Source organism: Haematobia irritans, chromosome 2 (genome assembly GCF_050003625.1).
Source record: "Haematobia irritans isolate KBUSLIRL chromosome 2, ASM5000362v1, whole genome shotgun sequence".
Classification (NCBI taxonomy): domain Eukaryota; kingdom Metazoa; phylum Arthropoda; class Insecta; order Diptera; family Muscidae; genus Haematobia; species Haematobia irritans.
Genome location: NC_134398.1, coordinates 224005964 through 224032998, shown reverse-complemented (window position 1 = coordinate 224032998; position 27035 = coordinate 224005964). Strand labels below are relative to the sequence as shown.

Genomic DNA, 27035 nt, shown 5'->3' with positions numbered 1-27035 from the left:
TTCTAAAAATAATGCCAAGAAACTTAGAATGTCAACGACTGAGACGTATTTAGCGATCGCCTACTAACTGAGTTTATTTTTCGTCACTACACTGCAGCAGAATGTTTAATACGCTATTATCGCAAAATTTAGTATACCCTATATCATGCGATGAGGGTTATAGAATTTTTGCTACTTACTTTGTAATCCATCAAAATATTTTTTATGGAATCTCAATACACAGGTTACAACATTTTTAAATGGGTTAAAATTAATAAACAACAAAATAAACAAAAAATGAAAAAACTGTGAAAACTTTAAAATCCATTGTATTTATATTTCTCAAGAATATCCCATGTGGGACAAGGAGGAATTTATCTCATATGAATAAGACTAGGTCGCTTCTACTTTCATCTAACTCTCTTTATCACTTTCCTACATTTGAGGGTAAACCATTGCTCTGAAATCTAAGAAAGAGTCAATAGTGAATGCACACTCCCATAAGAGAAATTTCATAAAATTGAGTTAATTATGTTTTCTCAGTTTAATGCTATATTTTCTCTAAAGCTATGGAAAATGTTCTTCCTGTTGCGAAATATTTGGTTATTTAAAAGAAAAACTACCAAAATTTTATTATTAAAAAACTTTTGTTATAAATACTATTTATCTACACACTGAAGCCGTCTAATATCGATCTATGGTTCTTCACTCTGTAGGAAATCTGTTTATTTCCAATCCTTAACGAAGAGTTCACAAGATTCGGTTTAAATGATTTTTCGTCCCCATATATTCGATTTGTTTTTAATTTGGAATAAATACTATACTTAAATAATTCAAAACGTGCTCATTTTAGTGACACTTTGTTTTTATACTGAATGAGAATCCTTATCTAAATTATTTTGTCTGTCGTTGAGGGATAGATAGAGGGAGAGGTCATCGAATAAATGAGATTCTACTGCAAAAAGAAACTAAACTAAAACAAATCATAGAATTAAAGAGTAAAAACTAAAATTTGCTGTAAAAAAATCAAACTCTTCTTTCAGTGTATATTTCATATTTTTGTAAACATTTTTTTTTTTTAGAATTTTAGAATTTAGAATTTTCATTTGTTAAATTAATTTTGTTCTTCTTTTTTCCATAGGAAAAATCAAACCCCCAAATAAATTTTTATATCTTCATTTGTTATTTTTATTGGATACAAATTAAAGTAGTATATAAAATTGCAAAGAAATAAAAAAAAACAATATTTCATTTATGAAATGATGTTGGCAGTATGAAAGTATGAGATTTTTTTTTTTGAGAAAAAAAAATTAAATAATTTTTTGTAAATTCTTATAAATTTAGCACATGAATTAATCACTTTGTTTACTATTTACAATATTTCATAATTTCCTGTTTTATTCGTTTTCTCTTATATTAAATAGACCTTAACTAAACTTAATTAATTTCGTTTATACAAAAACCATTGCCTTATTCATTCAGCAGACAAGTTCTTATCAAGGCATTACATACAGCATAAGGATCACAATTGGAACTGGGACGACGATCTTCCAAGTAGCCCTTACCAGCATTGGCTACACCTTGGGGTATACGAACACTCACACCGCGATTGGCCACACCCCAGGTGAATTTATCAATACTGGAAGTTTCCAAACGTCCTACCAGACGGCGGGCATTATCCTTGCCCTCTTTGGGATCATAGGCTCTAATGTGGCGTTCTTGGTTTTTACTTAATTTGTGTATGGCTTCCTCAATGGCTTTCATGCCACCCTCGGCCCGCATAGCTTTGGAGGAGAAATTCGTATGGGCCCCAGCTCCATTCCAGGGACCTTCTACCGGTTTTGGATCAAAAGTAACCACAATACCAAATTCTTCAGCGATGCGTTGTAGTATATAACGAGATACCCATAAATCATCACTAGCTTTCATACCAAGACTGGGCCCAACTTGATATTCCCATTGGGCAGGCATCACTTCGGCATTGGTGCCACCAAAATCTATACCAGCATAAAGGCAAGCCAAAGTGTGGGCCTCAACCAAATCACGAGCATAAACACGATCAGCTCCCACCCCACAATAATAGGGACCCTGGGCTGCTGGATAACCATTGGCGGGCCAACCAAAGGGGCGACCATCAATATCGAGGAGAGTATATTCCTGCTCAATACCAAACCAGGGTTCCTCATGTTCAACTTGGGCAAGAGCATCTTGCAGAGCGCGCCTTTTGTTTGAGGGAGTAGGTACCCCATTGGCCAGATAGGTGTCACACATAACGATTATATCGTGTTTACCAGGCTTAAAGGGATCCCTGTAGATGGCACGAGGCACCAGGGCAGTATCAGAATTTTCCCCATGACTTTGATATGTAGAGCTGCCATCGTATTGCCATTTGGGCAAATCCTCAACACAGGTGGGAATTTTATCAAGGACGCGATCCTTTAGACGAACATTTTCACCAGTACCATCAACCCATAAATAAGTGGCTTGGATACGTTCACTAGGAGTTTTTAAATTGCGATAACGACCCAAAATCGATTTGTCCAAAGCGGTGTTGGGGGAATTCTTCAAGAAGTCGGCACCGCATACCCGAGGTGTAACACTTAGAGCACGCATTTGATGTTGGAGGCTGGAGGACACTTCCTTACTAAGGAACAGACCGGCACAACGTAAAGCCATTTTTTTCTAAATATTATTTCAATAATATCGTTAATTTTTTTTTAATTTCAATTTCTTGTTTTTTTTTTTTTTTTTGGTTGTTCTTTATTTTCTTATTACAAAATTTATTTTGAATGCACACTTTTCTTCTTGCTATATTCGTTTTATGTTTCAATATTCTAATTTCGTTTTTTTCAGTCTTTCTTTTATCGTTGCTCTGCCGTTTTTGCTGCACAAAATAAACGCGCGACGTTAGCCCGACAACGTTAGGATTCCTTATGATTGCCTTGGCTTCTCGCCGATCGTTTTTATTTTGAAAATAAAATTTCCTCGAGCATCCCATTACTCGCACTCTCTCATTAGATTTGGCTGCATTTGTCATTTGATTTTTTTCTCTTTTCGATTGTCAACTACCTGAAAGTGTCACATATTAGATGTGTCTGTTGTTGTTGTTGTTACTATTTTTCCTCATTCAAAAACAGAGGTTTGGAGAGATAAGAATGTGTTTTTTTTTTTGTTTTTCATTACTTCATTTCATGTTGACAATTCTGTAATTTTCCATTGAGATTTTATTAGAAAATTTTTCGTTTCCTTTTAAAGTAGAAATTCTATACTCAGCGCGATCCCATGAGGTTGGAGAAAATAATTAACAATTTTCTGAGATAAGGAATTATCCCAATTTTAAGTTTACGAAATTTTGTTTCGATTTGTTTTTAATTTGGAATAAATGCTATATTTAAATAATTCAAAACGTGAGATAAGGAATTATCCCAATTTTAAGTTTTGCGAAACATTTTGTGAATATTTAATAGGTTGAAATATTGTCCAATTAATATACGGACTATATTTCAACCCATTTCACAACCTATAGAATAATAAAGAATTGCCAAAATCTTTGTCTCCAGGCCTTTAAAATAGGTCTTCGTGATGGTGATGACCTCATCGTACGACAGATATTTGTGACCCCAAGCAACCGCTTGGAAACTAATCCGAAGAATACCGCAGATTTGGTGGCAGTTTCTAACCGAATTGTACAATTTGACCGTAGCGGAGCGGTCTTAATGAAAATGCATTTACCTAAACAATGGAAATCCAAATTTCACAGATTCGGGTTCTAAATTTAAAGAAAAAATTTAAAATCAATCATTATGAAAATAATTTTATTACAATAACTTTATTATAGAGAATTTTTTCCCTAATATTGTGTAAATTGTAACCTTAATTTTATGTTGCTTTATGTTTTAGTCTCAACTATCGGACGAACTGCCAATTCTAGATCATATAACGACTTTAATCTTGCATCATTAATACCCAATGTGTTACCCCATTGAAGCTCATTAAAAACTGTTTTAGATGGCAGTAATCAAAGTAGAAATGTTCTTTATAACATTCTTATGCCTATTTCACCTCATAAAGAATTATCGATTTTTCAATCCCTTGACCTACACTGCTTCACCTTCTTCAAAGACAATATCACATAATCTTGCATCATTAATACCCAATGTGTTACCCCATTGAAGCTCATTAAAAACTGTTTTAGATGGCAGTAATCAAAGTAGAAATGTTCTTTATAACATTCTTATGCCTATTTCACCTCATAAAGAATTATCGATTTTTCAATCCCTTGACCTACACTGCTTCACCTTCTTCAAAGACAATATCACAAGTGGTTTCTAGAGGAGACCTTGGCAAACGAGTGTTTATTGATGTGCTTGTGTGCTTACACATCCATATCAAGGCATCTTGCCATGAATAAATTCTTTTGAAGTCTGCCCACAGTTTGATAATCAATGTAACGAGTGGAGAACTGTAAATTGATGTTTCTCTAAACAATCATACTACCCTCCGTCCGCCACCAGATACTATCATTTCAAGAGTAGGATATTATATGAGAGAGAGGATATGAGAGACTATTGGAGCTTAGCTACCTGTTTGTTATTCGAATTGAGCTCACCTCATTTATTAGACTATACTCTCACTTCCCCTCATCACATATTCTCCACTAATAGCAAAGCATTTACCACACCATAGGTGATGGATCAAGAGACGAGTAGTTAGCCGCTCATTAACGAATGTACGAGGGATTTAATTGTGTGGTCGCCTGTGATTTTTCATTAACAGCTGATGCCATTTTAGTGGTGGTGGAAGGTTTTTTTGCTTATGTTTTAAATAAAATTTGTGTGCGGGTGATGACATTGTTCTGTTTGCTAGAATTTGTTCATTATGTTTTTTTTTGTTTTAGTGGAAAATAACCGTTTAATGAAAAAATATTATTTTTATACGAATGGAAAATTTTCATTTTTAAATTCCAATTTATATCTGGCATTTCTTAACTCTAAAAAGAGATAAATTGGTCATCTTACTAGAATTTCCATTATGTAGAGAAGCCTTTTGGTATACGTGTGTACACAGATAAAAAGATAAAAATGATTCCGATCCAAAAGAGTGATGAATTGAAGGAAGGATAAATGTAAGATACAAATTTGAGCTTTGTGAACTTGATAAAGAAGTTGACTCAAATGAACTTCCTGTTCAGTTAAAATAAAGAACATCTTTGGGAGAGCATTTTTGGAAGTTCTTTTAAAGTTGTGCCTTGAGAAGAACTTCGAATTTTTTTGCTAGGATTCAATAAAAATAAACCCTAAAAAGTTGATTTGAATCCAAATATTTTGCCCTTTGGTATTAATTCTAAACAAGAAATGCAATGGAGTACAATTAAGTTTAATTTTTGCACGAGTTATCTTATTCTTCCTATAAAACAGTTTACTTTTTTTCGGTGTATAAATTATGCACTAAAACTCGGATAAAAATATCTATTACCGCTTGTTTAATTTCTTAATTTTTGGTTTTTCATAGTTAACCAAAATCCTTAAATTTGCAGTGTAGTCAGTCAATTCGCCATGTCAATCAACGTCATTATACTCGTACCCTGTTCGAAGCTCAATTCTTTCTTTTCATCTTGTGGTCTTTCGAATAAAATAATAATAAATATTTGTATAACAGAAATACAAAAAAATATCTCCATATTTACACAAAATTTTGTAATCCTGATATATGAACAATAAATAAAATATGTAAATAACAAAAAGTTGTGTATTTTTATTTTAATGACGCTTTTTCATTTCTACACGGTAAGAGTGACCCATATATGACGTATATCATATACGTTTTATTTGTTATTGTTGTTATGAATTAAACTACCAAGTTTCGATTTTACCGGTGAACACAGAATTTTTTTATTGCATTGTTTTTTTTTCACAAAAACAAAAAAATATTTTTATCTCCTCATGGGCTTTCGGTCATACAACAAAAATAGACAGAGTCGTCAATCATATGGTACGTAGAATTACTTACTACGAGCTTTCAATGTTTTTGTTTTCTCATTTTTGTAATATATAAATCAAAGAGAAAAACTCTCCACACTAAAACTTACAGCTTCTGTGTATATGCGTTGCCTCCGTGTTATGTGATAACGATTTGCTGGTGGGTGCCTTGCTTGTTTAGATTTTTAGTGACATTGAAATTACAGGATGATGTTACCTAGCAAACATAATGGCGGTTTGTTTACAAACTCTGTAAACTCTATCCCAAACATCATTACACTGATATTCCATTGTCTATAAAATAGCATCAAAATTTCTTCGATTTATAATAGCTTTTTATTGTGTTTGAACCAATTAATAGGATTAAATTATTAGTTATAAATTGTTATAAATAATTCCAGCAGTCCATTTGTTTTACCATAGATTAAGAAATGTATAAACGTCTCACGTAAAAATAACGGTACTGTTATTTGTTCATAGTGGGCACACATAGCACTCAACCGCTCATATTATTCACTCTCTTCTTCCTTGGATAATACGAATTGCCTTACCAATAAATCAATTTACATACATTTGAAAAGATCAAGAAATGTATAAACGTCTCACATAAAAATAACAGTGATGTTATTTGTCCACAGTGGGCAAACATAGCATTCAACCGCTCATATTATTCACTCTCTTTCTCCTTGGATAATGGGAATTGCCTTACCAATAAATCAATTTACAGTTATTTGTCCATAGTGGGCACACATAGCATTCAACCGCTCATATTATTCACTCTCTTTCTCCTTGGATAATGAAAATTGCCTTACTAATAAATAAATCAATTTACATTTGAAAAGATCAAGAAATGTATAAACGTCTCACGTAAAAATAACGGTGCTGTTATTTGTCCACAGTGGGCACACATAGCATTCAACCGCTCATATTATTCACTCTCTTCTTCCTTGGATGATGAGAATTGCCTTACCAATAAATCAATTTACATTTAAAAAGATCTGAATGAACAGAATTTTATATATATTTTAGAAAGGTTTCGGATTTTTAACAAATCCAAAAATTAACGAGAAATTTAAGATTATTCTACCATCCCGCCAACATATCAATATGCTCTTAAGTGGCACTAAACCAATATTCAACTGTGATGGAAAATTGTATTTTGTCATCACCATAGATCGAGGTTAAAAAAAAAACAAATCTATTGCTTTTCATATCAGATTTTTATGAAAAATGAGAATGAAGTCAAATTTGGAGATCGATCTATACGGGGGTTATATTATAATTATGGGCTGATAGGAGCCAATTTTTGAATGTTTGTTAGAGATCATATCACGTACCAATTTTCAACCAGATCGGATGAAATTTTCTCTTCCAAGACTCTCCTGAAGTTAAATCTGAGGGTCGTTTTATAAAAGGGGCCCAATATAGTCCATTTGCAATACCACCAGACCTATATCAAAAGCAAATGAGCCGATAGATCGATAGGCTCAGAATATCCAAATCTCTAAAAAATATGTTAACCCTCTATAGCTGAGGTGGTCTAATTTTAACAATATAAATAAAGTGGGATCCAGCAGACCTCATTTCTAAACTGATATCCTACGTTAACATGTTGGCCATATTTTCCATAGAAACTTATGGTTATGTTATTAAGCAAACACTGACCGGTGTGCGAGCATAAAGAGAAAAGGTACTGAGAAATCGATGCTTCGTTCTTTAGGAGGATACGCACGAAAATTTATTTTGCGGTTTCTGTCAGACTGCGACGTCGGGTACAGAGGGTTAAATTATAATAAAATACATAAAATCAAATTTAAATAATTTCGATTTTATATATACAATTTTCCTCCGACTTGTGTCACAAGTAATGCAAATTCATCTATCTTTTCAATAATGCATTATTTTTTTCTTTTTCATTTCGAATCGGAAATTCTTGTGTATATATTTACAAAACAATCTCATCTAAATTAAATAAAAATAGTTGCCAACTGCTGCTGGAATTTATTTCAAGTGGATTTTCTTAATAAACTGCCTGTTATTGTGTGGTGATCGTAAAATGCAGTAATAAAAAATAAACAAATAAATAGTCGTAACCACCACTTGGTGTTGTTGACTCAAAGCAAGAATTTATTATCCGTTACCACCTTACGATTAGATATTTGATTTCTTCACCCTAGTCACCCACTTCTCCACTGATTGGTATTTGATGGTCTTAAGCCAAACGTTAGGAGACAACTTGATTGACAGTCCAATATTATCATCGTCCGTTTTTCTATTGACACACACAAGAAAGACATTTGAGGAAATAATGAAGAAAGGCAAATATTAAATATTTTCCATTGTCAATATTGGAATATTAATTGAGATTGCTATTTTTATATAGAAATGAACTATTTGCAAATGTGTCCCATGATATATTCGGGTAATTACAAAGAGATTTATTAAATCATAAAATGAGCAGAATTTTCCTTCATAAAAAAAATTGTAGTCAGTTGCTTTGAAGATGTCATATCCCTACGGGAAATGGATCAACCACAGGTCCGGTACAGGACAAGTCCCTGGTGTGTATGGACCAGTCCCAGTTCTGGTCAAAACGTATGGAAGGGACCGGTCACTTTAACATGGGTTTGTCATTGACGGGGTAAATTTACACTTTAGGACACGTCTTGAACTCATTCCAAAAGACACGTCCTGGGACAATTTAGCGACGAAAACATCAAAAAAATCCACAAAATGATTTTGAATGACCGTAAAATGAAGTTGATCAAAATAGCAGAGGCCTTAAAGATATCAAAGGAACGTGTTGGTCATATCATTCATCAATATTTGGATATGCGGAAGCTCTGTGCAAAATGGGTGCCGCGCGAGCTCACATTTGACCAAAAACAAAAACGTATTGATGATTCTTAGCGGTGTTTCCAGCTGTTAACGCGAAGTACACCCGAGTTTTTCCGTCGATATGTGGCAATGGATGAAACATGGCTCCATCACTACACTCTTGAGTCCAATCGACAGTCGGCTGAGTGGACAGCGACCGGTGAACCGTCTCCGAAGCGTAGAAAGACTCAAAAGTCCGCTGGCAAAGTAATGACCTCTGTTTTTTGGGATGCGCATGGAATAATTTTTATCGATTATCTTGAGAAGGGAAAAACCATCAACAGTGACTATTATATGGTGTTATTGGAGCGTTTGAAGGTCGAAATCGCGGAAAAACGGCCCCATATGAAGAAGAAAAAAGTGTTGTTCCACCAAGACAACGCACCGTGCCATAAGTCATTGAGAACGATGGCAAAAATTCATGAATTGGGCTTCGAATTGCTTCCCCACCCACCGTATTGTCGACATCTGGCCCCAGCGACTTTTTCTTGTTCTCAGACCTCAAAAGGATGCTCGCAGGAAAAAAATTGGCTGCAATGAAGTGGCGATCGCCGAAACTGAGGCCTATTTTGAGGCAAAACCGAAGGAGTACTACAAAATTGGTATCAAAAAATTGGAAGGTCGTTATAATCGTTGTTTCGCTCTTGAAGGGAAATATGTTGAATAATAAAAACGAATTTTGACACAAAAAAAATGTGTTTTTCTTTGTTAGGCCGGGGACTTATCAGCCAACCTGTTATGTCGAACAATGGGTTATTTTGATAATATTATTTCAGTAAATGTGTAGATCCAATAAGATTTAAATATCAAGCGAGCACAGAAATCAATAAATTACGACTATTAAAAAATAGGAGCACCGGTACCAGTTCTGTGATAGGTCCGTCAGTGGAAATTTGCACCAATTTCCCGTAGGGATTATCAAAAAGGTACAGGATTTAAATGTTACCTGACTAATAAAAAATATATAGGTCCATTGTGATCCCTCGATGTGATTTTTCAATCTTTCTCCTTCCGATGCGGTCCGCTTTGTCCCAGAAACTTCCACCTGCTCGTTCTCTTTGAAAGAAATCTCAGAATAACCAACCAAAGGCCCTGATGAATGCAAGTATGTTCCTTAAGCTGCACTCCCGCAGATCAGTGAGAGCCTGAAAGAAAAAGGGCCCAGTATCTTGTTTCTTCTAAAGGATAAAGCTGGGCACTGACACAGGGAGTGGTACGAGTCCTCCGTAACTTCCGGGTCCAGGCACCATCTACAGATATCATCGTCTTTAAGTCCTATTCTTACCATGTGTTTCCCAAGTGTGTTATGTCCTGTTATGATACCAATCAATGACCGTAATTCCTCTCTGTTCATCGACAACAAAATTACATAGTTCCTACGTTTCTTTTCATCCCATATCAACTTGGTTTGCTCGCAACCATCCGAAGAGACCCAGCGTCTTCGCCATTGCTCATCATATTTAACTGTAATGATAATAAGATAGTGGAGGAAAAACGTCCGCTAGGACGTTGTTCGTTCCACGAGCACCTTATGTCAGCACTGCACAATGCCTTTATAGCTGCCTGACTGTCGATGAAGAAGCTGATATAGCTTCTGAATAACGGTCTCATCAACAGCGACTCAGCAGCCTGTAAGTTTGGTTGTACAACTAATCACATTACCGTTTAGATATCTTCAAATTTGAATCTACATTGGTTAACCCTCTAATGCCTAATTTTTTTGCCAGCGGATTAAATATTCAAAGTTAATGACATAAAAAGAAGAATACTAAACCAGAAAAAATTATACGGTAAAATTCAGTATAACATATGCTGTAAAGCCTCTTGAATAATTGTAACTAAGTTTTCTTTTTATTTTATTCATTTTTGTTGTCTTAAGGTGCGTTTTACTAAAAGCTTGCTTTTAGCTTGATTTAATGAAGCCCGCCTAAAAGCGGGATTGGGCATTAGGGGGTTAACTGTCTCTCGCCGAATAGACAAATTTTTTGTCCGCTTAGACAATCTTTGGTATTTTAGCAAACAGTGACTGCTTTTCCTTTTTCATACTTTTCTATTTTCGCACTTTTCTTCTATGTCTACTAACAAATTTCTTTGGGTGTAGAAATAGTCTACCTGTTTGTAAAGTCATTACCTCAATCGTTACCATAAATTTATTATCATTCCTTACTGGCGATTATAAAAGGCCTAACAACAAAGCCGCCACAATCAATAGTAGGTATATGGTTGCTAATTAGAAATGCATTAAAGTCACATATACCTTTTTAAAGGTCAAGTTAATAGAGACAGTGGATTAAAAAAAACCCCTAATCCTTGTTAAAAGCTATTGTTTTTAAATATTTTCCATTTTCTTTCAAATATGATTGGAAAATTACCATTGTGTAAACGCACAAAAAATTCTGTATATGGAATGGTTTTTTGTGTTGCTACGTTGCTCTTGTCACGTCTTCATATTTGAATCTCTTTTTCAAATTACCTCGATCGTATTGTAATGTTCCATTCGAATTCGAATTCAAATATTGCGTCTTATAGTATATATTAGTTTTGTTGGGGGAGAATCTATTTTCATCAGCCCTGTAGTAGCACCACATAAAATTTGTTGTCGTTGTTTTTTTGTTTCTCTGTCATTTGTTTCGACACTGAATTTCATGTTTGGTGGCGAAGAATGTTGGCGCTCTATTTTGTTTTATTTGCCAAGTGGTTTTTAAACTACCAGCTGATGGGTCGTCGCCCTGCACGAAGACAGCAACATAACAAAAGAAAATATTCGATTTTGTTTTGATTCATGTTTGTTCATTGTTTGGGGTTCTCCTTCAAAACATTCAAACAAGTGACGTTCTTGCTATAACTGTAAATCTACAGCAGCACAATACGGCCCTGAAATTGCAAGTTGTAGCATAGACAAAGAAATGCGTAGACGTAAATTTAAAGCACTGTAAACTGCAGTACACCGTAGATTAAACATGTATTCTGCAAAGGAATAGTACTTAATTTGTCCCTTTTATTTTTTCTCTGCTTTCATCTTTTTATAAAACTCCAAATTTTGAAAAAAATCGATAGAAAATTTGGTGAAAATTTTATTTCTATAGAAAATTTCGTCAATATTTCATTTCTATAGAAAATTTCGTCAACATTTTATTTCTATAGAAAATTTCGTCAACATTTCATTTCTATAGAAAATTTTGTCAAAATTTTATTTCTGTAGAAAATATTGTCAAAATTTTATTTCTATAGGAAATTTTGTCTAAATTTTATTCCCATATAAAATTTTATTTCTATAGAAAATTATGTCAAAATTTTATTTCTATAGAACATTTTGTCAAAATTTTATTTCTATAGAAAATTTTGTTAATTTTTTTTTTCTATAGAAAATTTTGTCAAAATTTTATTTCTATAGAAAATTTTGTCAAAATTTTATTTCTATAGAAAATTTTGTCAAAAAATTTATTTCTATAGAAAATTTTGTCAAAATTTTATTTCCATATAAAATTTTGTCAAAATTTATTTATCTATAGAAAATTTTGTCAAGTTTTATTTCCATATAAAATTTTGTCAATATTTTATTTTTATAGAAAATTTTGTATAAATTTTTTGTCTATATAAAATGTTCTCAAAATTTTATTTCTATAGAAAATTTTGTCAAAATATGATTTCTATAAAAAAAATTGTCAACATTTTATCTCATTAGAAAATTTTGTTTCTGTAGAAAATGCTGTCAAAATTTTATTTCTACAGAAAATTTTGTCAAAATTTTATTTCTATAGAAAATGTTGCCAAAATTTTATTTCTATAGAAAATATTGGCAACATTTTATTTCTATAGAAAATTTTGTCCAAATTTTATTTTTATATAAAATGTTGTCAAAATTTTATTTCTATGGAAAATTTTGTCAACATTTTATTTCTATAGAAATTGTTTTCAAAATTTTACTCCTATTGAAAATTTTGTGAAAATTTTATTATACAATTATTATTCGAGCTTTATGGACAGATATAGATTAAGGAACATGGTTAATAGAGCCATTGAAAAGAAAACGCCAGATACAAATCTATACACGCCTGGACTGTACATGTTTCGGTTCGGGCGAATGAACCTTTCCACAGCCTTTAGTATAGATCTGGCTGGGAGAGATAACTCAATTTTGGGCCCTTTATGCTAACTCCTTATGGAGAAAACATTTGGGAAATTTCCTCTTACAAATTGAATCATCTTTTCTCCCACTGTACATCATCTTTTCATATAACTTACAAGTCCCTTAATCTTATTTTTATTTCGTTTTGTTACATAGTAATGCAACAACACGAAATTTATTTTTAGAAAGCTAATTTGTTAGAATTCACCTAAGTGGTGAACAGTCGAACAATGCTTATTGTTTCTACAGTCAACTACAACATATGACAATTAACAGAAACTGGTTTCCAGGATACAACAACAATTCTAACGCGTACATTAGTCGTGTTTTTCCTAGTTTTACGACGGGCTCATCGTTGCTTATTATATTACATGTTAGCCTGATACCGAAACAGGCAATTGACGTCCAAATGCATTATATCTAATTATACAATTATTATTCGAGCTTTGTGGACAGATATAGATTAAGGAACATGGTTAATAGAGCCATTGAAAAGAAAACGCCAGATACAAATCTATACACGCCTGGACTGTACATGTTTCGGTTCGGGCGAATGAACCTTTCCACAGCCTTTAGTATAGATCTGGCTGGGAGAGATAACTCAATTTTGGGCCCTTTATGATTGTATAATTAGATATAACGCATTTGGACGTCAATTGCCTGTTTCGGTATCAGGCTAACATGTAATATAATAAAAATTTTATTTCTATAGAAAATTTTGTGAAAATTTTATTTCCATAGAAAATTTTGCCAACATTTTATTTCTATAGAAATTGTTTTCAAAATTTTACTCCTATCGAAAATTTTGTCAAAATTTTATATCTATAGAACATTTTTTCAGATTTTTTTCTATATAAAATTTAGTCAAAATGTTATTTCTATAGAAAATTTTGTCAAAATTTTATTTCTGTAAAAAATATTTTCAAAATCTTATTTCTATAGAAAATTTGGTCAAAATTTTATTTTTATAGAATATTTTTCTTAAAATTATATTTCTATCGACAATTTTGTCAACATTTTATTTCTGTAGAATATTTTGTCAAAATTTTGTTAAAATTTCATTTCTATAGAAAATTTTGCCACAATTTTATTTCTGTAGAAAATATTGTCAAAATTTTATTTCTATAGAAAATTTTGTCAAAATTTTATTCCATATATAGAAAATTTCGTCAAAATTTTATTTCTATAGAAAATTTCGTCAAAATTTCATTACTATAGAAAATTTTGTTAAAATTTTATTCCTATAGAAAATATTGTCAACATTTTATTTCGATAGAAAATTTTGTCAGAATTTTATTCCTATATAAAATTTTGTCAAAATTTTATTTCTATAGGAAATTTTGTCAAAATTTTATTTCTATAGAACATTTTGTCAAAATTGTATTTCTATAGACAAGTTTGTTAAAATTTTTTTCTATTGAAAATTTTATTTCTATAGAAAAAATTGTCAAAATTTTATCTCATTAGAAAATTTTGTCCAAATTTTATTTCTATAGAAAATGTTGTCAAAATTTTATTTCTATAGAAAATGTTGTCTACAGGAAATTTTGTCCAAATTTTATTTCTATAGAAAATTTTGTCAAAATTTTATTTCTATAGAAAATTATGTCAAAATTTTATTTCTATAGAAAATTTTGTCAAAATTTTATTTCTATAGAAAATTTTGAAAAATTTTTTTGTCTATAGAAAAATTTCTCAAAATTTTATTTCTATAGAAAATTTTGTCAAAATTTGATTTGTATAGAAAATTTTGTCAAAATTTTATTTCTAGACAGTTTTGTCAAAATTTTATTTCTATAGAATTTTTTTTCAAAATTTTACTCCTATAGAAAATTTTGTCAAAATTTCATTTGTATAGAACATTTTTTCAAAATTTTATTTCTAAAGAAAATTTTGTGAAAATTTTATTTCTATAGAAAATTTTATCAAAATTGTATTTTTATAGAAAAATTTCCAACATTATATTTCTATAGAAAATTTTGTCAAAATTTTATTTCTATAGAAAATTTTGTCAAAATTTTATTTCTGTAGAAAATATTTTCAAAATCTTATTTCTATAGAAAATTTGGTCAAAATTTTATTTTTATAGAAAATTTTTCTTAAAATTATATTTCTATAGACAATTTTGTCAAAATTTTATTTCTGTTGAATTTTTTGTCAAAATTTTGTTTCTATAGAAAATTTTGTCAAAATTTCATTTCTATAGAAAATTTTGTCAAAATTTTATTTCTGTAGAAAATATTGTCAAAGTTTTATTTCTATAGAAAATTTTGTCAAAATTTTATTCCATATATAGAAAATTTCATCAAAATATCATTTCTATAGAAAATTTCGTCAAAATTTTATTTCTATAGAAAATTTCGTCAAAATTTCATTACTATAGAAAATTTTGTTAAAATTTTATTCCTATAGAAAATATTGTCAACATTTTATTTCTATAGAAAATTTTGTCAGAATTTTATTCCTATATAAAATTTTGTCAAAATTTTATTTCTATAGGAAATTTTGTCAAAATTTTATTTCTATAGAACATTTTGTCAAAATTGTATTTCTATAGAAAATTTTGTTAAAATTTTTTTTCTATGGAAAATTTTCTCAAAATTTTATTTCTATAGAAAATTTTATAAAAGTTTTTTGTCTATAGAAAATTTTCTCAAAATTTTATTTCTATAGAAAATTTTGCCAAAATTTTATTTCTTTAAAAAATGTTATCAAAATTTTATTTCTGTAGAAATTTTTGTCAAAATTTGGTTTCTATAAAAAAAAATTGTCAAAATTTTATCTCATTAGAAAATTTTGTCCAAATTTTATTTCTATAGAAAATGTTGTCAAAATTTTAGAATATTTGGTCCAAATTTTATTTCTATAGAAAATTTTGTCAAAATTTTATTTCTATAGAAAATTTTGTAAAATTTTTTTGTCTATAGAAAAATTTCTCAAAATTTTATTTCTATAGAAAATTTTGTCAAAATTTGATTTGTATAGAAAATTTTGTCAAAATTTTATTTCTATAGACAGTTTTGTCAAAATTTTATTTCTATAGATTTTTTTTCAAAATTTTACTCCCATAGAAAATTTTGTCAAAATTTCATTTCTATAGAACATTTTTTCAAAATTTTATTTCTATAGAAAATTTTGTGAAAATTTTATTTCTATAGAAAATTTTGTGAAAATTTTATTTCTATAGAAAATTTTATCAAAATTGTATTTTTATAGAAAATTTCCCAACATTATATTTCTATAGAAAATTTTGTCAAAATGTTATTTCTAAAGAAAATTTTATGAAAATTTTATTTCTATAGAAAAATTTTGTCAAAATTTTTTGTATATAGAAAATTTTGTCAAAATTTTGTTTCCGTAGAAAATTTTTTCAAAATTTTACTTCTATAAAAATATAGAAAATTTTGTCCACTTTTGTTATAGAAGATTTTGAAAATTTTTTTTTTTATAGAATATTTTGTCAAAATTTTGTTTGTATAGAATTTTTATTATATACAAAATGTTTGCATAATTTTGTCCATACAAATTTTGTTTAAAGTTTATTTTTCTACAAAATTTTGGCAAAATTTTATTTGTAGAGAAAATGTTGTTGTTCCGACCATCGGAGACAAATTTAAAAATTAATAATTTTTTGGATCAAATTTTGCACGAAATAAACTTCTCCACATCTCTATAATGTTTTTTTATGCTAGTTGAGTAATTCTCCAAAAAGAAATTGAGTGACTTGACTGCGCAATTGAGTGTGATGACTTGGCACTAGAATAATCAAAAATCGGACTTTTTTACAATCGGTTTTTCTCGGTTTTGAAAACCCGGAGTTTTTTCCAAAACCGGTGGACGGTGTTCTTTGAGACAAATAACCGGTTTTCATAAAAGCACGCAATTTTAAACGGAAAATCTAAATTTATTGTCACAAATAATAAACGGAAAAAATAATTCTGTAATATATTAAAAGTTAGACACAATCTTTTTAATTTAAATGTTTTGCACTACAGTTTATTAAAATATCCAGATATTTTGGCCTTAAATTGCAATTTTGCAATGGAAATATAAAAACCGAAAGCCGGTTGTTGAGGCTTTGAAAACACCGGTTCTACCACCGAAAATGGGAGTTTCACCAATAGGTGTAAGAAGATAAACCGGTCCACCGGCTTTGATCGCCCTACTGCGAACTGTAAATAAACAAAGCCATTCCAATTAAGCATCTCGAGTCAATTTGCTGCGCTGTAGTTTGTCTGCATATCATAGATGGCGCTTTTTCTTCTGCTTAGGAATAAGTCAGAATAGAAAACTCTTCCTTCATTATATACTTCAAATACTCGAATAAATTTATTAATTTATATAATTTATCTAGATCAATTCATATTGTTGTATCTGTAAAAGATTTTTCTTTATTTTGTCAATAATAATGTTCTCCACTACAAAAATAAATCACAAGATTATATGTAAACTAAATTGATTTAGCATATTTTTAAAATATGCTGTAGATATTAAAACTATCCGAAAGCAGTACACACATTAACATAAAACATTAATATAAGGGTATGTGTAATTAATCGTAACAATTTAAAATGTTACTGAATATTTAATTCAAGTCTAAAAAAATTGGGTCACTATGCTGTTACTCTAATTGTGGGTCATGCTGATGGTCATCGGGAAATGGATGAAAACAAAACACATTCTCAATTGTGTGATATTAAATTGTGTTATTAGTTGTTGTTGTTTTTTTATTTTCTAAAAATTCATATATAGTTGATATTTGTTATTTATGCATTTGTTTTTATTTAATAAATGACATGATAAGAGCCCAAAATATTCAACCTTTTTGAAATGCCGAAAGACAGTGAGTTTTATGTACACTAAGATATATAATCATTCAATTCTATACTCAATTTTGATTTGACGTTGAATGTTTGTCTCTGTTTTTTTTTCTAGAATTATACAATTTTTCTAAACAAAAAAATAAAAACCAATGATTAATATTCCAAAATAGTACTTTTGTTTTATACACTTTCGTTTCTAATGATATTGGTGTTAATTTGTTTATTTTGTTTTTTGCATTAGCCCATATTTGGAATAGCTCAGACAAATTGATTGACCACTGTCCGTCCGTCTGTTCGTTCATATGCCATTATCAAGGTTAATTATTGCGTGCGCGGTAACACTCGACACTTTTAAAAGAGATAAAATTCTAGTCCACTATGGATTCATACACCCGTTCAATTTGTTTGTCAATTATATATGAGCACAAATGATATTTGAACCTTTTGTATGGATAATGGGATATTTATCATTCGATTAACTATGACAAGGAAAAAAATTAAAATAATAAATTAAAAAGCCCCCAGCCCTCATAAAATGGATGAGTTCTCTGGCAAAAGTTTATACGAAATCGACCAAAATTTTCTAAAAATAAAGCCTTGATTACTAAAACAAAATAAATCAAAAGAAAAATTTTAACTATTTTAATTTATTTAAAATCCCACAGTTCCATAAAATGGATGAGTTTTCTAGCAAAAGTTTGAAAATTTAAATAAATAAATAAATTTGTTTGAAAAAAAAACAAACATAAAAACGTAAAATGGTTGAGTTCTCTGGCAAAAGTTTATACGAAATCGACCAAAATTTTCTAAAAATACAGCCTTGATTACTACAACAAAATAAATCAAAAGAAAAATTTTAAATATTTTAATTTAAAATCCCACAGTTCCATAAAACGGATGAGTTTTCTAGCAAAAATTTGAAAATTTTTTTGTTTTTGAATTTTTTTTTAATAAAGCCTTCATTAAAAACAGATCTCAAGTTTAAAAAAAGTTCACAAAGACATAAAGTCAAAAGTTTATTCGAAATCGTCCACAATTTTATAAAAAAAAAATATTTCTAAAAATAAAACATTTATGAAAACTTTTTTTAATTATGAAAATAACATAAAACAAAAGAAATATTTTAAATAATTTAATTTAAAATCCCACGGTTCCATAAAATGGAAGACTTTTCTAGGAAAATTTTGAAATTTTATATAGATAAATTTTTTGGAAAAAAATTAGATACAATGCATTTGGACGTTAATTGCCTGTTTCGTTATCAGGCTAACATGAAATATAATAAAAAAATATTTTTTTTTTAAATAAGCCTTCATTAAAACTAACGACAACATGTTATAATTAACAAAAATTCACAACTAAATCAAATGGATGAGTTCTCTGTCAAAATTTTATTCGAAATTTACCTAAATAAAAAAAATTAAAAATAAAGCTTTGGTTAAATCCTGTGTTTATTATTAAAAAATAAATCAAAATATTTTTTTAATATTTCAATTTAATTTAAAATCCCACAGTTACATAAAGAAGACTTAGAAACAACAGGTTCAAATTGTAAATAGATAATTTTTTTGAAAAATATGTTAAAAAGTCTCGATCTCGTGTTTATTATTAAAAAAAAGTCCACAGCTACATAAAGTGGATAAGTTCTCTGTCAAAAATTTATTCGAAATCGACCAAAATAAAAAAAACGAATTAAAAGATGATTGTAGAACAAATCAACAAAACAAATAAAAACTAAAATTTAATGCTTTGATTAAAACCTGTGTTTATTATTTAAAGAAATAAATCAAAAGAAAAATTTTAAATATTTTTATTTAAAATCCCAAAGTTCCATTAAATGGATGAGTTTTCTAGCTACAGTTTATTCGGAGTCAACAAAAAATTTATAAAAAAATATTTGTAAAAAATAATGCATTAATTAAAAAATTCCGATCCGGTTTCTTATTAAAAACATATCGGAAGAAAAATTGAATATGTTATACTTTAAAAGTCCACCGTTATATAAAATAGATGAGATGATTCCAAATGCATAAAAATGTTCTAAAAAAAAATAAATTCTAAAAACTAAAGCCTTAATTAATAATGTCGATCTTGCATTTATTATTAAAAAATAAACCGAAAGAAAAATTAAAAAAGTAACTTAAAAGCCCACAATTACATAATTTATTCGAAATGAACAGACATTTTAAAAATAAAAAAATTAAAAAAGTAAATTAAAAGCCCACAATTACATAATTTATTCGAAATGAACAGACATTTTAAAAATAAAATAGTTCTAATAATAAAGTCTTGTTAAAAAAACATATGACAGAAAATTTTAATTTTAATATTTTAATTTAAAAGCCCCCTGTCACATAAAATAGATAAGTTTTCTGCCAAAGGCTTTTCGAAATCGAAAAAAAAAACAATTAAAAAAATGTAAAAAATAATTAAAATTAAAAATTCTGATTCTGCTTTAAAAAAATATTTTTTTAATATTTAAAAATAATTTTTTAATACTTAATACTCAAAAATATTTCTATAAAATTAAAGTCTTTATTAAAAAATACAGAGCCTGTGTTTACTTTTATTTTTTTAACAAAAACAGATCCTGTGCTAATTTTTTTATAACAAAAACAAATGTTTATGCATTACTTATGCGCTTAAAAATTCAAGTATTGCCTTTGATAATTAAAAATGCTACACAGTACAAAGAAATCTAAGCCTTTTAAAGATCTTTCAACAGATTTGTATGCAATTAAGAAACTATATCGTGTTATGACTATTGAGTAATAATAGCTGGCTCATTAGTAAAAAACCAGAATGTTCACGTAGCCCGGTTTTGAAATGCTTATGATCAAAAGTTAATTAATCATTGCACATCAATCAATCTTAGCGATACAGTTTTTCTATTTTTATGGTTTGCATTAAAATTTCAAAACTAATTTGTTTATTTTTTTTTTTTTTCAAGCTATTTTCTCTTCCATTGTCTATATTTTCTGCTGGTTTCTAGTCAACAGGTTTTCCTTTTTGACTGGCATTCGATTCAAATGTATACCGGTGTCTGGTGTCAAATTCCATTCAATTTTTGTTTCTGATAAGAATGTCCAACGTGAATTTGTTCATAATATGAACGCATTTCTGTGATAAAATCGAGCAAAAAAATTTTCAAACGAAATAAACTTTGGCATCTGTTCACGTTTCTGCCGAGTGTTAGCCCTGTTTATTGTGGGCACCCATCCGTTTTCATAAGGGAGAATGCGTTGTTAACTTGTTTTGCCGGCAATAAATGTTAACTTGTTCTACATAATGGCTATGCTCTGGGGTTGAGTTTTTGTTTTATGATAAACATTAAAATGTTTCTATGCTCTTCGCTCATTAACTTGATTAGATTTGGTTTGAACTCGAAATTGCTGGAGTAGCGTATCTAAGGATTTCACACTCGATAAAAATGGTTAGTGGGTCTTAAAATAACTCTATGTATTACAGGGAAATTGGATAAAAAAAAGGGGGTTATAAGAGACTTACACCCAGTAGAATTCTAATTTTTTTTGGTAGATTTTGCAAAATATTCCTCTCCAACAAGAGGTATTTCCTATATTTTCTCTAGAAATCAAATTTTGACAAAATTTTTTATAGAAATAAAATTTTGACAAAATTTTTTATAGAAATAAAATCTTGACACCATTTTCTTTAGAAAAAAATTTTGACAAAATTTTCTATGGAAATAAAATTTTCACAAAATTTTTTATAGAAATAAAATTCTTATAAAATTTTCTATAGAAATAAAATGTTGACAAAATTTCATATAGAAATAAAATTTTTACAAAATTTTCTTTAGAAATAAAATCTTGACAAAAATTTCTATAGAGATCAATTTTTGACAAAATTTTCTTTAGAAATAAAATTTTGAAAAAATTTTCTTTAGAAATAAAATTTTGACAAAATTTTCTTTAGAAATAAAATTTTTATAAAATTTTGTATAGAAATAAAATTTTGAGAAAATTTTTTATAGAAATAAAATTTTGACAAATTTTTTATAGAAATAAAATTTTGACAAAATTTTCTACAGAAATAAAGCTTAGACAAAATTTTCTATAGAAATAAAACTTTGACAAAATTTTCTATCCAATTTTAACAAATTTTTTTAGAGAAATAAAATTTTAACAAATTTTTTTAGAGAAATAAAATTTTGACAAAAATTTCTATAGAAATAAAATTTTGACAACATTTTCCATAGAAATAAAATTTTGACAAAATTTTCTATAGAAATAAAATTTTGACAAAATTTTCTATAGAAATCAATTTTGACAAAATTTTCTATAGAAATAAAATTTTGACAACATTTTCTATAGAAATAAAACTTTGACAAAATTTTCTATCCAATTTTAACAAATTTTTTTAGAGAAATAAAATTTTAACAAATTTTTTTAGAGAAATAAAATTTTGACAAAAATTTCTATAGAAATAAAATTTTGACAACATTTTCCATAGAAATAAAATTTTGACAAAATTTTCTATAGAAATAAAATTTTGACAAAATTTTCTATAGAAATCAATTTTGACAAAATTTTCTATAGAAATAAAATTTTGACAACATTTTCTATAGAAATAAAATTTGGACAAAATTTTCTATAGAAATAAAATTTTGACAAAATTTTCTATAGAAATAAAATTTTGACAAAATTTTCTGTAGAAATAAAACGTTGACAAAATTTCTTATAGAAACAAAATTTTGACAAAATTTTTTATAGAAATAAAACGTTGACAAAATTTGCTATAGCAATGAAATTTTGAAAAAATTTTCTATGAAAACAAAATTTTCTATTTTTTTAATAGAAATAAAAGTTTGGCAAAATTTTCTATAGAAATAAAACTTTGACAAAATTTTCTATCAAATTTTAACAAATTTTTTTAGAGGAATAAAATTTTGACAAAATTTTCTATAGAAATAAAATTTTGACAAAATTTTCTATAGAAATAAAATTTTGACAAAATTTTCTATAGAAATCAATTTTGACAAAATTTTCTATAGAAATAAAATTTTGACAACATTTTCTATAGAAATAAAATTTGGACAAAATTTTCTATAGAAATAAAATTTTGACAAAATTTTCTATAGAAATAAAACGTTGACAAAATTTCTTATAGAAACAAAATTTTGACAAAATTTTTTATAGAAATAAAACGTTGACAAAATTTGCTATAGCAATGAAATTTTGAAAAAATTTTCTATGAAAACAAAATTTTCTATTTTTTTAATAGAAATAAAATTTTGACCAAATTTTCTATTAAAATAAAATTGTGACAAAATTTTCTATAAAAATAAAATTTTGACAACATTTTCTATAAAAATAAAATTTTCTATATAAATCAATCTATATCAGAAATAAAGCTTAGACAAAATTTTTTATAAAAATAAAATTTGACAAAATTTTCTATAGAAATAAATTTTTGACAAAATTTTCTATAGAAATAAAATTTTGACAAAATTTTCTATAGAAAAAAAATTTTGACAAAATTTTCTATAGAAATAAAATTTTGACAAAATTTTCTATAGAAATAAAATTTTGATAAATTTTTTTATAGAAATAAAATTTTGACAAAATTTTCTATAAATAAACGAAATAACATTTTGACAAAATTCTCAACAGAAATAAAATGTTGACAAAATTTTCTATAGAAATAAAATTTTGACAAAATTTTTTATAGAAATAAATTTTTGACAAAATTTTTTTATAGAAATAAAACGTTGACTAAATTTTCCATAGAAATAAAATTTTCACAAAATTCTCTATAGAAATAAAATTTTGACAAAATTTTTTATAGAAATAAAATTTTTATGGAAATAACATTTTTGACAAAATTTTTTATAGAAATAACATTTTTGACAAAATTTTTTATAGAAATAAAATTGTGACAAAATTTTTTATAGAAATAAAATTTTGATAAAATTTTCTATGAAAATAAAATTTTGACAAAATTTTCTATAAAAATAAAATTTTGACAAAATTTTCTGTAGAAATAAAATTTTGACAAAATTGTCAATAGAAATAAAATGTTGACAAACTTTAAGAACAAGATATAAATAAGAGTTCAGTATTTGGTAGTTTGTTGGTACAATTTTATTAAAATGTTAATGTAAACCCGATTGTTTGGATTGTTCACAAATTTTCTTTGCATAGTTTTAGGCCCAACACTAGTTCATTATGACACAAAAGGTGGACATTGTTCACAAATATAGAGTTCGACTGGTGAATTCGGTTATTCGTTAAAACACCGATCATATTCGTAAATTTACCGATATTTGGAATCAAAATGTATAAAAAGCCTTACATTATAAATAAATGTAATTAAAAAGTTACACAGTATGAGGAGAAGGTGGCTCTAAAATGTAAAAAAGTATCACATAAGAAAAAAAAAATGGCACAAAATTACCACCTGTTGGAGAAAATACAAATTGGCACTACGGTAACAAACAAACACGATTCCAATAAAGTGTCAAGAATAATATCCGCTATCGTTGGAGATAGCGGTTTTCCCATTGGCATTTCCCATAGCCATATGAAATTATTATTTATTATTATTTTTTTTTTTCAAACTTGACAATATTTATTTTCGAGTGTATTTTTTATTAGGTGTTATCATAGTTAGTTTACTAAATAAACTTGAGGTGGGAAACCGGCATCAATATAATCCACACGACACACCAAACATTTAACGATTGATAACAGGTAACTGAAGGTGAATGCATAATTTTGGCAAATATTTTAGTTGCGCTTTTATCTAAAAATAATATTTAATAATAACGAATAGCGCCCCTAAATGCTGTAAAATGGAGGAGAGCATAAAAGGATTATATATTTCGGGTAATAATTTCTTAAGTATGAAATATAAAATCTCATACCAAACTTCAATGTATATCCAATGAAAAGTCAAGTGGATAATCCCCCGACCCTTCTCCTTACGGGCGATATAGAATGGCTACACTCATGACACTAACTTTTATAAGAATTTCTTCAAGGCTATTTTTTGCTTTAATTTTCAAAGTTCAATATATTATAAAAATTTAGGCCTACGATAAGTTCCGATTATTATTTCTGACTATTATAAATTAGGCCAAATAGAGCTCTTAAAAAATAAGAACCATAGAAAAATTCAAATTCCAAATTCCATACTGATTGTGATACCGGAATCGGCAAAATGTTTGATTCATTCAAAGGCTAAATCAGCCAAAAAAATAAATAAAAAACGGCTAAAAATACAATATTCTTTTGTATTCATCGTAGTAACCTTTGTTATCAGTATTAGGTTAAAGAAGAAATTAAAAAAAAACAACAACATTTTAATTTTTAAAATTTTTGGTTTATTGGCCGATAGGCCGACTTCACGTGATCAGTCTGTCTGCCGTTAAATTTTTTTTTTGACACATAAATTTGATTAATGCGACATGTAAAGCGATGATGACCTCTTCAATCACGGAACAACAATATTCATAAACGTAATGACTCGAAAACGTAACAATATTTTGCAACAGACAATTTCAGATTACGGTATTTGCTTGCTTATCACAGTCACTCTAGACTTTCTCTCTCTCTCTCTCTCTCTCTCATAAAGCAAAAATTAATAAAAACCGCCTAAAATTCATTTTTTTTATTTTGTACTTGTCGCCTTCATTATGGCGACCTCTTTTGACACATGGGCCATGATAATTTTCACTATTTAAAAATAAAATAAGGAACTATATAAACACTCTACTACTTAAAAAAGTAGGCGGTGTTTACCGTTGAAAATTTCACAAAAATGGCACATAAATTGTCTTTTGCAGGAAACGGTGGCATAGTACATAGGTTTGAAAAAGTGGCACATTTATTTTATAAAGAAGAAATATGATTTAAATAACTTTATGACATTTTTCCTATAAAATTAAAAAGTAGTTTTTTTTTTTTCAAAATAGATTTAAATAAACCCAAGGATTATTTTATCTCAATTTCATTGGAAATCACTTCTTGAAATTAATAAATCATGGGGGAATCCGGTTTATCTACAACAGATTTATTTTCTTTGCATATTTTCAGGCGTCATAATTGATAACAATAACATATGTTGGAGGCATTTGTAGGATTTTATGTTAAGCCACCGATTATCACATTGGACTGAATAGTCTAAGTGAGCCTGAAAAAATTTCACAAAAATTATGTTCTAATAAAAGGGTGCATAGTAGTTTAAAAAAAGTGACACATTTTTTTTATAAAGAAAAAATACGAATTAAAAAACTTTTTTTTTTTTCAAAATAGATTTAAATAAACCAAAGGATAATTTTATCTGAATTTCATCGGAAATCAATTCTTGAAATTAACTGTCCATGGAGAGGATCACGTTAACCTACAACAGAAAATTTTCTTTGCATACTTTCAGGCGTCATAATCGATAACAATATGTTGGATGCATTAGTTGGATTTTATGTTAAGCCACCGATTATCACAATAGACTGAATAGTCTAAATGAGCCTGAAATATCGGGCTGCCTAAGCCACCGATCCGTAATTTAAAGAAGTTTTTAAAGGGATCAACATTTACGAAAACTGAGAGGATTGGGTAACCCTAGTGTTGTAATCTACCAACTGATAGCTCTATCGTAAAGCTTGACATTTTTGAGGTTATACGTACTGAGAACCTTTTGATATACGAGCGCTATTTGTGTTGTTTACAGCAACTTCAAAAAGGTTCCGCCCGCCCATCGATGGTATGGAGAATTCAACCGAGGTCGTAGTTCACTCCATGACGAGTTTCGTGAAGGTCGTCCAAATGATATTACAAGATTGTCATGTGACCTATCGTGAGATTGAGATCACCTTTGGCATTAGTGGAACCAGAATACATTCACTATTGCATGACATTCAAAAAATTGTTCGCTTTGGATTCTACACATTGGTCGAAAGTTTTCATAAAGAAAAAATTCAAATTAAATGCATTTATATCACTTCTTCCAAATACAATTATGAAATCATAGTTGAAGCAGATATTGTATAAATGGCCGTAGTATTAGTTTAGTTTTTTTTTTAAATAAATGATTTTAGTAAGATGTTACGAACGCCATGATGAAATTACGACACCCTTAGTTGAGTTTATAGTGATTCCTATAAAAAACACTAAACAAATTTTACTCGTAAATATTCTGTGAAATTATGACGCGTGCTGAAAAATCTTATCAAACTTTCGTTCCAAATTAGAGCAATGGACTTGATATGACACTGGATTAGCCCATTGT

At 28.3% G+C, this 27035-nt stretch overlaps 1 protein-coding gene across 1 annotated transcript; it reads right to left on the bottom strand.

Annotated features, from left to right (window-relative positions):
- Positions 1–1139: 1139 nt before the first annotated feature.
- On the bottom strand, positions 1140–2920 carry LOC142227179 (glutamine synthetase 1, mitochondrial-like). Its single transcript, XM_075297581.1, has one exon. It carries the CDS (start codon positions 2653–2655, stop codon positions 1450–1452), a length of 1206 nt encoding a protein of 401 aa, XP_075153696.1. The 5' UTR covers positions 2656–2920; the 3' UTR covers positions 1140–1449.
- Positions 2921–27035: the final 24115 nt, after the last annotated feature.

Excerpts from the sequence above, each read along its gene's own strand:
- LOC142227179 (XM_075297581.1), bottom strand. The coding sequence starts at position 2,655 with ATGGCTTTACGTTGTGCCGGTCTGTTCCTTAGTAAGGAAGTGTCCTCC.